This window comes from Xenopus laevis, chromosome 8S (genome assembly GCF_017654675.1).
Source record: "Xenopus laevis strain J_2021 chromosome 8S, Xenopus_laevis_v10.1, whole genome shotgun sequence".
NCBI lineage: Eukaryota > Metazoa > Chordata > Amphibia > Anura > Pipidae > Xenopus > Xenopus laevis.
In genome coordinates this window covers 46673410-46687313 of record NC_054386.1, presented here as the reverse complement: position 1 = coordinate 46687313, position 13904 = coordinate 46673410, and the positions used below count along the sequence as shown (strand labels likewise).

At 45.2% G+C, this 13904-nt stretch overlaps 1 protein-coding gene across 1 annotated transcript in view; it reads left to right on the top strand.

Moving 5' to 3' along the window:
* brinp1.S (bone morphogenetic protein/retinoic acid inducible neural-specific 1 S homeolog) overlaps positions 1-13904 on the top strand; it is a 172063-nt gene that overhangs the window by 115032 nt on the left and 43127 nt on the right. Inside the window, exon 2 of the mRNA XM_018232907.2 lies at positions 8839-9094. Within this exon, the coding sequence (XP_018088396.1) occupies positions 8889-9094 (206 nt within the window). The 5' untranslated portion in view covers positions 8839-8888. The remainder of the gene's footprint in view (positions 1-8838; positions 9095-13904) is intronic.

Sequence of the window (13904 nt, the reverse complement as noted above, 5' to 3'; positions counted from 1 at the left end):
ACAGAAATCTGTTTGTTTTGTTGCTGATGTTCTTTTCCTAGCAAATCCTTGGCCCCAACATCCTGAAACTCTATCCTAAATATCCAGCCAGGAGACCAGTTTCTCTAGTAGTGGTGTCGAGGTAAGTAGAGTCAGGCCTAAGCAGATTGTGGTTGTAGGAGACTCAATTATTAGGAAAGTGGATAGGGTAATTTGTCGTCCGGATCGCTACAACCGAACAGTTTGCTGTCTACCTGGTGCTAGGGTTCGGCATGTGGTTGATCGGATAGACAAATTATTGGGTGGGGCTGGGCATGACCCAGCTGTCTTAGTGCATATCGGTACTAATGACAAAATAAATGGAAGACCTTAAAGAATGATTTCAGGGATCTAGGCTCTAAGATCAAGGAAAGGTCTTCCAATGTCATCTTTTCTGAAATTTTGCTTGTGCCACATGCAACTTTAGGAAAACAGTGGGAGTTTAGGGAGCTAAATGCGTGGCTCAAGTCTTGGTGCAGGAAGGAAGGGGTTGGGTTCCTAGAGCACTGGGCTGATTTTTCGTTGGGGTACAACCTATACAGTCATGACGGTTTGCACCTCAATGGAAGGGGGTCCACGGTGCTAGGGGAAAGAATGGCTAAGAGGTTGGAGGAGTGTTTAAACTAGGCAAGGGGGGGTGGGTGAGATAAAGAATTATGGGGTAGCTAGGGTAGACGGGCAGTGGGGTTAGTAAGGCGTCATGGGGGAGGAGTGAGGGGGGCATACAGTTTACCAGCTAAGGAGGTCCCTCTGTTACAAGGAAAACAGAATAATACTAATTTAACGTATAATTCTCCACTAAGTAATGCAAATTTCAAAAGTGAAAGTAGTAACCTCCGCTGTATGCTGGCAAATGCACGGAGTTTGTCAGGTAAAATGGGAGACCTAGAATTAATTGCATGCTCTAAAAATTATGATATAATTGGTATCACTGAGACCTGGTGGGATGAAACATGTGACTGGATTGTAAATTTAAATGGTTACACCCTTTTTAGGAGGGACAGAGGGATTAAAAAGGGTGGAGGAGTGTGTTTGTATGTAAAGCCTGAATTAAAGCCATGCACTAAAGAAATGACAATAGCTGGCACTGGTGAGGGTATAGAATCACTCTGGGTAGAGATTTTGACTGGGCAAAAGGTAACAAAAAGAATTATCATTGGTGTATGCTATAAACCACCTCATATAAGTGTTGAGTATGAAGCCCAGCTACTCTTGCAGATACAAGCGGCTTCACAGCTGGGTCAAGTTGTTGCTATGGGTGACTTCAATTATCCAGACATTGACTGGGGTAATGGGGTTGCTAAGACAGAAAAAGCTAGTAGGTTTGTAAATATGCTGAATGACAACTTTTTATTCCAGCTCGTTCAAGAACCTACTAGTAATAACTCTCTTTTGGACCTTGTAATAACTAACAATACTGAACTCATCTCTAACATTTGTGTGAGTGAGCATTTAGGGAATAGTGATTATAACATGGTCTCCTTTGAGATTCTGTTGCAGAAGCAATTCTATAAGGGAGTAACTAAAACACTAAATTTCAGACGTGCAAACTTTGACAGTATAAGGGCATCTCTGCAACATATTAAGTGGGAAATGCTTTTCACAGGGTTAAACACAGAACAAAAATGAGAAGTCTTTAAAATATTGCTTAATAAATATACTTGTCAGTATATTCCACTTGTAAGCAAGGAACGTCGTTGCAAAGCAAAACCTTTTTGGTTCAATAGAAGCATTGGTGTTTAGGTGGGTAAGAAAAGACGTGCTTTTAAGGCTCTCAAGTTAGCTGGGACGGCCAAAACATTTATAAGGTACAAGGAGGCCAATAAATCATGCAAATGTCACGATTGCCGCCCGGAGCAGGTCCTGGAGTTCCGGGCGGCGCGTCCTCTCCTGCCGGCGTCGCTCCCAAAATGGCGGCGCCCATGGCCGCCACGTGGGTAGCGGCGCCGGCGCGATGACGTCACAATGACGCCAAATTCAAAATAAAAACGCCATCTAGACGCCAGAATGGCGCCCAAGTATAGGAATACTTTCCCTAAGTATATCCTGGGTTTCCTGCGAGCTTAATTGCTAAATCTTGATTCTGATTCTTTTCCTGACCCTTTGCCTGGACTTTGGACTTTGCTGATTTCTGCCTACCTGTGCACTCTTGCCTGGATCTCGACTACTCTTTTGATTAACCCTTTGGACACCGCGACCTTGCTCCCTCAAGAGGGCTTCCTCCTCGATCCTGACTACCTCCCTGGAGGGACCTCCCGGCTCCCTGACATTATACTTGGGCCATGGATCCTACTGAGGAAGCTACGCCTGATGTCGGACGAGCACTCCGCGGTCTGGCATCCCGCATGGAGGAATATGAAGCCCAGCAGTACCGCATAGGACAGGCACTCGATACCCTTCTCTCCCGAGTGCCTCCAGCGCCTCCTGCTTCCCAAGCGGCTGTAAATCCTCCCATGGCGGACGTCTCGTCTAGCACAGGTTTCTCGTCTGGTGAGCCTCGTATTCCGCCTCCTCCTCGCTTCAGTGGGGACCCACAGGCCTGCAGAGGTTTCGCTACACAGTGCCAGATCCAGTTCGAGTTTCAACCCTCGTACTTCCCCAATGAACGTTCCAAGGTGGGGTATGTGATGTCTCGTTTGGTGGGCAAACCGCTTGAGTGGGCAACATCCCTTTGGGAGAAGAATTCTCCACTGACTTTTGATGCCAAGGCTTTTCTTCAAGCATTTCGTACTGTGTTTGATGCCCCGGGTCGGGTCACAAATGCCCCTTCTCGTCTTCTGCAACTCCGACAGGGAAACCGCAGTGTCAGTGACTATGCTATTGACTTTAGAACTTTGATGGCTGAGACTTCCTGGAATGACGATGCCTATAAGGCCGTATTCTATCAAGGTCTGTCTATTCGCATTAAAGATGATCTTGTCTCCAGGGAGTTCCCTGATCTGCTGGAAGATCTGATTGCACTATCCATTAAGGTGGACACTCGTCTCAAAGAGCATCAAGTAGAGAGGGAGCGTTGTAAACGATTTCAACCCTTGTTGGCACCTCGCTTCCAGAGACCTCTCTTGCAAACTCCAGCTGCTCAAGCTTCTCCTTCTCCTCCGGAGGAACCGATGCAAGTTGGAAGGACTCGTCTCTCCGAACAAGAAAGACTCCGTAGACGAATGGCTGGCTTATGTCTGTATTGTGGCGGACAGTCTCATTTTGCGAACTCTTGTCCGGCCCACGAGTTCTGTTCCCCGAGGTATATCTAGGGTAACTCATGTAGGGGGCACTACTCCGAAGTCTCAAGAGAACACTCACAGGTTTCTCCTTCCTTTACAGATTCGCCTAGCCACTAAGACCATTGTCGGCTCAGCTTTCATTGACTCTGGAGCTGCTGGGAACTTCATGGACGCTCTTTTCGCCAAACACATGGAAGTTCCCTTATTCCCATTGTCCACTCCGCTTCGTGTCACTGCCATTGACGACAGAACCCTGAAGGCTGATTTTATCTTTAAGACGACTGGGGAATTGCCTGTGCAGGTTGGGACGCTGCATAAAGAAAGACTATCGTTCCTAATTATTTCCTGCCCATCCGTTCCTGTTGTTTTGGGTCTCCCTTGGCTGCGCCTGCATAATCCCACCATTGATTGGTCCGCAGGACAGATTTCCCGTTGGAGCCCATTTTGCCAGCAGCATTGTCTTCCTGCTGAACCCCTCCAGAGGGTGACTATCTCTATGTCTGATCTGAAGACTCTACCCTCCTTCTACAGGGAATTCTCTGATGTATTCTGTAAGAAATCCGCAGAATTCCTTCCTCCACATCGACCATACGATTGTCCTGTCGATCTCCTGCCAGGAACCATGCCCCCTAGGGGTCGCACCTATCCTCTTTCTCCGGCTGAGACTTCCGCTATGAAAGACTATATTCAGGAAAATCTCCAGCGGGGGTTTATCCGCCCCTCTACTTCTCCTGCCGGGGCAGGTTTCTTCTTCGTGGAAAAGAAGGATGGAGGCCTACGTCCTTGCATTGATTACCAGGGCCTTAATAAGATCACTGTTAAAAACCGGTACCCCTTGCCTTTGATTGCTGAACTCTTTGACCAATTGAAAGGGGCTAAGATTTTCACACATTTAGATCTCCGTGGGGTGTACAAACTCATCCGCATCCGTGAAGGGGACGAATGGAAGACGGCATTCAACACTCGGGATGGGCACTATGAATATCTCGTGATGCCCTTTGGCCTCTGTAATGCCCCCGCTGTCTTTCAGGAGCTCGTGAATGACATTTTCCGGGATCTCTTGGGAAACTCTGTGGTCGTGTACCTGGATGACATCCTAATCTTCTCGAAAGACCTTGAATCTCATCGCTCCCAGGTGAAAGAAGTGCTCTCTCGTTTGAGGAAGAACTCTCTCTTCGCCAAGTTGGAGAAATGTGTCTTTGAGGTGTCTAAGATTCCTTTCTTGGGTTATATCATCTCCCCAGAAGGTTTCGAGATGGATCCCGTTAAGGTGTCAGCAATCCAAGAGTGGCCCCTTCCCTTGAGCACCAAGGCTATTCAAAGGTTCATCAGATTTGCCAACTACTACCAGCAATTCATCAGGGGGTTTTCTTCCCGTATTGCACCTATCCTTACTCTCATCCGAAAAGGGGGTAATCCCAGGTCCTGGCCTCCAGCTGCTATAGAAGCTTTTCAGTCCCTAAAAGACGCATTTTCTTCTGCCCCAGTCCTCCGTCATCCGGATCCTAAGTTACCCTTTTGCATTGAGGTGGATGCATCTGAAGTAGGTGCTGGGGCTATTCTATCCCAGAGACATTCTGCCGATGGAAAATTGCACCCCTGTGCCTTTTTCTCCAGAAAGTTTTCCCCTGCAGAACAGAATTACGATGTAGGGAATCGAGAACTTCTGGCAGTCAAACTTGCTCTCGAAGAGTGGCGTCACCTCCTAGAGGGTTCTTCAATCCCGGTCACGATTTACACTGATCATAAGAACTTGGAGTTCATACATTCTCTCAAGAGACTGAATCCTCGTCAGGCCAGGTGGGCCCTGTTCTTCTCCCGCTTCAACTTTGTCTTGACTTTTCGCCCTGGCTCCAAGAATCGGAAAGCCGATGCTCTGTCTCGAAGTTTCACTCCGGTGGATCGTACTCCTGAAAGACTAGAGCCTATTATTCCTCCTGTCAAGATCATCGCTTCCTTGTACCCTCAATTCACTGATCAAATTCTGGCTGGTCAATCTTCTGCTCCTCCTGATATCCCCATTGGGATGGCGTTTGTTCCCTCTGAGTTACGTCTGCCCATTCTTTAACAGACCCACTGTTCCAAGCAAGCAGGACATCCTGGTCCCGAAAAGACTCTTGAACTCCTTCGACGTTTAGTCTGATGGCCGACTATCCGAAAAGATTTCAAAGACTTTGTTGCTGCTTGTACCGTTTGTGCTACATCCAAACCTAGCCATTCTCGCCCCAGTGGGTTATTACAACCATTGCCTATCCCATATCGTCCATGGACTCATTTAGCAATGGACTTTATTGTTGAACTTCCCCCCTCTAGTGGTAACACTGTTATTTGGGTGGTGATTGACCGCTTCAGTAAGATGTCCCATTTCATTCCCCTGCGGAAGCTTCCCTCTGCTGTGGAGTTGTCTTAGCTCTTCATCCAGTATATTTTCCGTCTGCATGGTTTTCCTGCGGAAGTGGTCTCTGACAGAGGTTCTCAGTTTACTGCTAAGTTTTGGCGTTCCCTGTGCAAAGATCTGGGTATTACTCTCCAGTTCTCCTCTGCTTATCATCCCCAGACTAATGGAGCAGCTGAACGAGTAAACCAAGCTTTGGAACAGTTCTTGAGGAATCACGTCTCCCTTTGTCAAGATTCAGACTGGTCTGATCTCCTCCCATGGGCAGAATTTGCTCATAATAATGCATGCCACACTTCCACTGGAAGGTCTCCGTTCATGTCGGTGTATGGTCAGCATCCTCAAGCCTTTCCTCAAGACTTTGTGTTGTCTGACGTCCCGGCTGCTGATGACCATGCAGCCCACATGTCTGCTATTTGGGCTGCAACCAAGTCGAACTTAGAGAAGAGCGCTCTGGTTCACAAGACGTTTGCAGACTGTAGACATAGACCCTCTCCTCCCTACAAGGTTGGTGATAAAGTCTGGTTGTCTTCCAGGAACATTCGGTTGAAGGTGCCATCTCCTAAGTTGGGTCCGAAGTTTGTGGGTCCATTCTCCATCTCGGAGGTGATCAATCCTGTGGCTTTCAGACTTCAGCATCCCCCTGAGATGCGAATTCCCAACGTGTTTCATGTCTCTTTGCTGAAACCCGCTACCTCCAACCGCTTTTCTGTGAACCAGTCTCCCCCTCCTACTATTTCTGTAGATGGTCAACAAGAATATGAGGTGGAGAAGATCCTTGACTCCAGAATCTCCAGGGGCTCTCTTCAGTACCTCATCAAGTGGAAGGGCTTTGGCCCTGAAGAATGCTCCTGGGAAGGACACTCTGATGTGCATGCTCCTCGTCTTGTGAGGGATTTCCACTCTAAATTTCCCCAGAAGCCAAGTCCTGGTGGTCCAGAGGCCCCCCGTGAGGGGGGGGGGTACTGTCACGATCGCCGCCCGGAGCAGGTCCTGGAGCTCCGAGCGGCGCGTCCTCTCCTGCCGGCGTCGCTCCCAAAATGGCGGCGCCCATGGCCGCCACGTGGGTAGCGGCGCCGGCGCGATGACGTCAGTGCGCTGACGTTGGCGCAAGGACGTCAATGACAATGGCGCCAAATTCAAAATAAAAACGCCATCTAGACGCCTGAATGGCGCCCAAGTATAGGAATACTTTCCCTAAGTATATCCTGGGTTTCCTGCGAGCTTAATTGCTAAATCTTGTTCCTGATTCTTTTCCTGACCCTTTGCCTGGACTTTGGACTTTGCTGATTTCTGCCTACCTGTGAACTCTTGCCTGGATCTCGACTACTCTTTTGATTAACCCTTTGGACACCGCGACCTTGCTCCCTCAAGAGGGCTTCCTCCTCGATCCTGACTACCTCCCTGGAGGGACCTCCCGGCTCCCTGACAGCAAAGAAGCTATTAGGCAAGCTAAAATTGATATAGAAAAGGAAATTGCAGCAAGCAGTAAAAAAAATCCAAAATTATTTTTTAAATATGTTAATAGTAAAAAAATTAAGCAGGAAGGGGTGGGACCCTTACTATCAGAGGGGGGTCAGCTGGTTGATGAAAACAAAATAAAAGCACAGATTCTGAACTCATATTTTTCATCTGTCTACACAAATGAGGAACCGGTAAGTGAAGGTTTCCTTCTTAACAGTCCCAATTCTAGTAATACAACTAATGATGAATGGTTCACACATGAAGAAATTCAAAAGGACTGGAACATGTTAAGATTAACAAAGGTCCAGGGCCAGATGGTATTCATCCCAGGGTAATTAGCGAGCTTAGCTCTGTGATTGCCAAACCTCTTTACTTAATTTTTCAGGATTCATTGAGATCTGGCATAGTGCTGAGAGACTGGCGAATTGTTAATGTGGTGCCTCTATTCAAAAAAGGATCCCGTTCTCAGCCTCAAAACTATAGACCAATTAGTCTGACGTCAGTGGTAGGAAAGCTTTTCGAAGGGTTAATAAAGGATAAGATACTGGACTTCATAGCAAATCATAATACTATGAGTTTGTGCCAGCATGGTTTTATGCGTAATAGATCTTGCCAGACTAACTTAATTTCTTTTTATGAGAATGTAAGTAGAGACCTCGATTCTGGGATGGCAGTAGATGTGATTTACTTAGACTTTGCTAAAGCATTTGATACAGTGCCACACAAAAGGTTACTGGTTAAATTAAGGAATGTTGGCCTGGAACATAGTATTTGTACCTGGATAGAGAACTGGCTAAAGATAGACTACAAAGAGTGGTGGTAAATGGAACATTTTCTAATTGGACCAGTGTTGTTAGTGGAGTACCGCAGGGCTCTGTACTAGGTCCCTTGCTTTTCAACTTGTTTATTAATGACCTGGAGGTGGGCATTGTAAGAACTGTTTCTATTTTTGCAGATGATACTAAATTGTGCAGAACTATAGGTTCCATGCAGGATGCTGCCACTTTGCAGAGTGATTTGTCTAAACTGGAAAACTTGGCAGCAAACTGGAAACTGAGGTTCAATGTTGATAAATGCAAGGTTATACACTTTGGCAAAAATAATATAAATGCAAGTTATACACTAAATAGCAGTGTGTTGGGAGTTTCCTTAAATGAGAAGGATCTAGGGGTTTTTGTAGATAACAAGTTGTCTAATTCTGGGCAGTGTCATTCTGTGGCTACTAAAGCAAATAAAGTTCTGTCTTGCATAAAAAAGGGCATTAACTCAAGGGATGAAAACATAATTATGCCTCTTTATAGGTCCCTGGTAAGGCCTCGTCTGAAGTATGCAGTGCAGTTTTGGGCTCCAGTCCTTAAGAGGGATTTAAATGAGCTGGAGAGAGTGCAGAGGCGTGCAACCAAACTAGTTAGAGGGATGGAAGACTGCAATTATGAGCGTCGACTGTCAAGTTTGGGGTTGTTTTCTATGGAAAAAAAAGATGCGAGGGGACATGATTTACACTTAACAAGTACATTAGACCTCATTATAGACAAATTGTTTTAAAAATATAAAATCTGTTATCTTGTGTGGCACTTATTAAGGATCTGAAACTTTACTGTGGATATTTTACCATAGAAAAGTAATGTGTTGATCAGAAATGATATCCATACATTTATACGTTGTTTAGTATTTTAATTGAACTCATATTATTGATGTATGCAATAGCTTAGAATAAAAAATGTTTTTTTTCTTCAACAGGACTCCATAGAATGGAGCAAGAATGAGAGGGAAGTGGCTGAGGGAGAAGCATGAGCTGGCGTCTGGTCAAGTTGATCTCCTTCCTGTTTATTTGGGAGCAGATCACTGTGCAGGAATCAGTACAATCTCAACAACATGTCCCCAAAGAGTTTGATTGGCTCATCTCAGACCGAGGTCCATTCCATCACTCACGCAGCTACCTGTCCTTTGTGGAGAGGCATCGGCAGGGCTACTCTACCAGATATAAAATCTACAGGTGGGGTCCCTATTGATATAAACTCAAAATGCAAGGCTGTATTATTCAAACTGATTTATGTTCTTGTGTATATTTTTATTTATATTGTGATACTTATGTATGTAGTGTAACCAATGTGATTTTTAGAGAGTGCAAATATTGAAAGTCTGCCACAATTTTGTTATGATAAATGTGAAACTCTGGATTGCTTCGTCCAAAATGTATTCTCTCTTCATCCAAAATAAGTCTTTGAAGTTGCATTCCTACAACCAGTGCCATTCCTGCCATGATGAATTTATGAAATTACTTCAGGTGGCAGTAAGTAGCCAGCTACAAGGTGTAGCAAAATACCTCTTCTGATAACTTTACAAGCTGAATTTCCTATATTAAAAAATTTGGTTTCGGCGTTTCAGCGTCCTCCGAGGCCTTTCTCAAAGTGTCTAATAGTCATTAAAATTGCACATAAATATAAGCATTTGCGGGAAACTAGACAAATTTAACATAATTTAAATATTGCTCATTACATACAGACAGATCTAAAAACTGCAGAGCACGTATATAAATAGCAGTTATAAATCATCACATTTAAAACAATATATCCCTTCTCCAGATAAAAACACAAAATTGTATAACTATGTTGCAATTTATTAGTAATATTGTATCTACATCAGGGCTGTCCAACTGTCCCCTTTATATGGCCCTCCACATCAAAGTCTGCCTGCATTGTCTGTTTACCATATTATGTAAAATTTAAAAGGTATCACTACAGAGATTAACTGGCCCCTGCATTGTTTAAACATCAAATTCAAACTAATCCCCTGTATTTTTCACACATGCGACCCCCCCTGCATTGTTCACACTTGTGACACCTCTATCGTTCACACCCCTACAGCCCTGTACTGTTCACACCTGAGACCCAGACTGAAACTGCCCACATTGTTCATCTGTTCAAAATGCTAATGGGGCACCAGCACTGTGTCACTGTATGTAGTACATATTAGAGTGGTCCTGATTTTCCTGTCTCCTGCTCTGTTCTGCCTTCCTGATGACCCTGTGTTGGCATACTCTGCCTGACCTATGATCTCTACGGAACATAAGCCTGGTATCGGTTCTGGGGCTTGTTAGCATTTGAAAATTATTGTTAGGGGCCCCTAAGGTGTTTAATCATATGCTGGGGTATTATATTATACACAGGGGAAGAGGAGGCATATGGATAGGATATGTCTTGATATGACAACTTTTTTGAGCCAAAAATAAATCTGATCACATCATATTGCCCCCAAGTATTTATGTACCTGTGCCAGTGCCCAGCCCAGCAGCAACAGCAAACATATGGCCCCCGGCCCAAATCTGTACCTGGCCGTGCCAGCAGGAAGCTTCACACTTTCACAGTAATAGAAAGAATGTCTTCTGTTCAGTGCAACTGTATAAGGCTGAGAGCAGCAAGCGTGAGCCCCACCGAGCAGGCCGCCAGCTCTCTGCGTCTCTCTGCCACCCATTATTACTATCAATTGCTGGCAAGAGGAAGAAGGTGAAGATGGGAGATTCCACCGACTGAGTGACCATGATTACTGAAACAAATTCTTAAATAAAAGCTAGAAAAAATGAAAAAAAAACCCCTCATTAAAAGTGCGCCCCTCAATGATGGCGTCCTAGACAGCCGTCTACTCTGCCTAGCCCTAGTTCCGGCCCTAATCCCTGCAGTGAGCACCAAACATCTGTTTTTTTGGTGTGCTATTAATGTGGGCATGGTCTTGCGGTAACATGGGTGTGGTTTAAAGTGGATGTGGTCTAAAACAGGGAGTGGCTAACACGGACTTCCATTATCGGCCCTCCACCATGCAGATTAGAAAAATTCCAGCCCTCTGTACCATATAAATTGGACAGCACTGATCTACATGATTATTCAGCATATCATTGAACACTGTTACAAAAAACATCCTAAAATTGAGTAAAGCTGGCCATAGATGTTGAGATTTTTAAAAGATCCGATCCTCATCGTGAGACCACGATTTTCTCGCAACGATTGTACGATCATACGAATTGACCATCAACTAAAAAGACCAATTTGCCAGGAAAACAAAGGGGAGCTGCCTGTTTGGCCCTGCAAACATAGATAGATTGCACTGGGACCGACAAAGATTTTTTGACCTGGCCGATCAATTTCCTGACAGATGTCGGCCAAAAAATTGAAGATGTACGATCGTTCGAATCCCACTAACCACACGATAATTTCGAAGGATTGGTCGGACTACCCTAAAATCAGTCGTTCGGCAAGAAGAATCGTCGCGTCTATGGGGAGCTTTAGACTATCAGGCCTGCACGGAGATTTGTCACTGTTTATACTAATTGTTTTATCAGTTTTTAAAAATACCACTCACTAAGCGGGTTAATGGTCCCTGCGTTTATTCACATCCTTTAATCATCAGGTGAGAGCCCAGCTTCTGCAAATTGGATATCTTTTGCGGGCTTTACCCCCCCCCCCCCCAGTAAACCCTTTTGTGTCAGTATCTGTCAGGCTCTTTTGGAGATTCAATAGGAAGAGCAGTTAGAACTGCTGTTAGTGTACAGCTTGCTGAACTTGACCCGAAGGAATAGATGCAAGTCAAAAGCATGGTCGGAGAATAGGCAGAGAGTCGGTAGGCGGGCAGAGGTAAACGTAGCCAGGGACAGGCAGAGGTCGGAGGCAGGCAGAAGATATTCGTAGACGGGAATCAGGCAATAGGTCAGTAGGCAGGCAGAAATACTCGTAGTCAGGAACAGGCCGAGGTCGAAGGCAGGCAGAAGGTAATCGAAGTCCAGGTCAGGCCGAGGTCGGTAACAAGAAAGACAAATCCAAAGAATAATCAGAGAACACAGTAACAAGCACTAGCAAGGAAATCACCAAGCACTGTTTGCTCTTGCTGACGTCTTTTTATAGGGACAAGTTTGGCGCCAAAAACGTAATGACGCAGCGTCGACGCGCGCGCGTCCGAATGAACGGACGCGCGCCCGCGCAAAGACGCGCGTGCACGCGCGACAGACGCCGGGAATCCTCAGGAACCTAAGCACCCCCGTGTCTGCGCCTCGGCTGCGGTTACAGGTACCTTACATTGCCCCCCCCTGAGGGGCGGCCTCAGGACGTCTTCAGCAGGCTTCTCAGGGTGACTCCTATGGAAAGCTGAAACCAACCTCGGAGCATGAACGTTTTCCACTGGTTCCCAGGAATTCTCTTCGTTAGGAAATCCTTTCCACTTGACAAGATACTGTAATCTCCTGCCTCGAAGCCTTGAAGCTAGAATCTTCTCCACCTCAAATTCCGCGTCGCCTTGACAAGAATCCACAGGAGGAGGAGGAAGGATACGACCATGAAAAGTATTTGGAACAACCCTCTTGAGCAGAGCAGAGTGGAAAACAGGATAAGCTTTCAAGGACTTTGGTAAATCAAGTTCAAAAGAGACAGGGTTAACAACTCTTTTAACAGAAAAGGGTCCCAGAAACTTCGGAGCCAGCTTCTTGGAGGGGTTAGAAAGGCGTAGATTCAATGTAGACAGCCAAACTTTATCACCCACCTTGAATTCCGGATCCTCCCCTCGTCTTCGATCTGCAAAGATCTTAAAGTTTTGTTGAGCCTTGCTGATGTGTATCTTCAGAGTCTCAGAGTTTTGCTTCAAAAACTTCAAACGATCCTGGAGCAAAGGAAGGGTTATTTCAGGCAAGATATCTGGAAACATAATAGGATGGAATCCCACATTAGAGAAGAATGGTGTTTGACCTGTGGAAGAATGTATAGAGTTGTTATAACAGAACTCAGCACAGGGAAGAAGTGAAAACCAATTGTCCTGGAGATAAGAAGAAAAAGTACGAATATATTGTTCAAGAGTCTGATTGGTTCTCTCGGTTTGGCCATTAGTCTGTGGATGATAGGCAGAAGACCGGGACAATGAAATAGATCTTGCTTGTCGAGGATTTAATCTTTTTGCTGTGCGTAAATATTCTAAATTTTTGTGGTCAGTAAAAATCATCATTGGATGCACCGCTCCCTCTAAAAGATGTCGCCATTCTTCTAAGGCTCCTTTAATAGCTAACAGTTCCCGATCTCCCACGTCATAATTTCTTTCAGTCTGGGATAATTTCTTAGAAAAGAAGGCTACTGGATGTAAAATGTCCTTAAGTCCTGTGCGTTGGGAAAGAATTGCTCCAATGGCCACCTCCGAGGCATCAACTTCAAGAATAAAGGGTTTGGATACATCAGCATGTACAAGAATGGGGGCAGAGACAAACAACTTCTTTAGACATTCAAAAGCTTGTTGAGCAGCCGGAGACCAGAAAAATTTAATTTTACTGCTTGTAAGATCGGTGAGAGGTTTGATAATAGAAGAAAAACCCTTGATGAACCTTCTGTAAAAGTTAGCAAACCCTACAAAACGTTGAATACCCTTACGATCCACAGGCGGGGGCCAGTTAACAACTGCCTCTACTTTCTTGGAATCCATCTTGAAACCTTGATCGGAAACTAAAAAACCCAAAAATTCAATGCTGGATCTCTCAAACTCGCATTTGGAGGCCTTGGCATAAAGTTGATCTTGTCTGAGGCGAAGTAACACCTCTCTTATATGAAGCCGGTGTTCTTCCAAGGAATTAGAGAAAATTAGAATATCATCAAGATAGACAATGACGAACTGGTCCAACAGATCATGAAAGATGTCGTTGACAAAGTGCTGAAAAGTGGCAGGAGCGTTGCAAATACCGAAAGGCATAACAGTATATTCGAAATGACCATAACGAGAACGGAAAGCAGTCTTCCACTCATCTCCCTCACGAATACGAACCAAATTATAGGCTCCCCTGA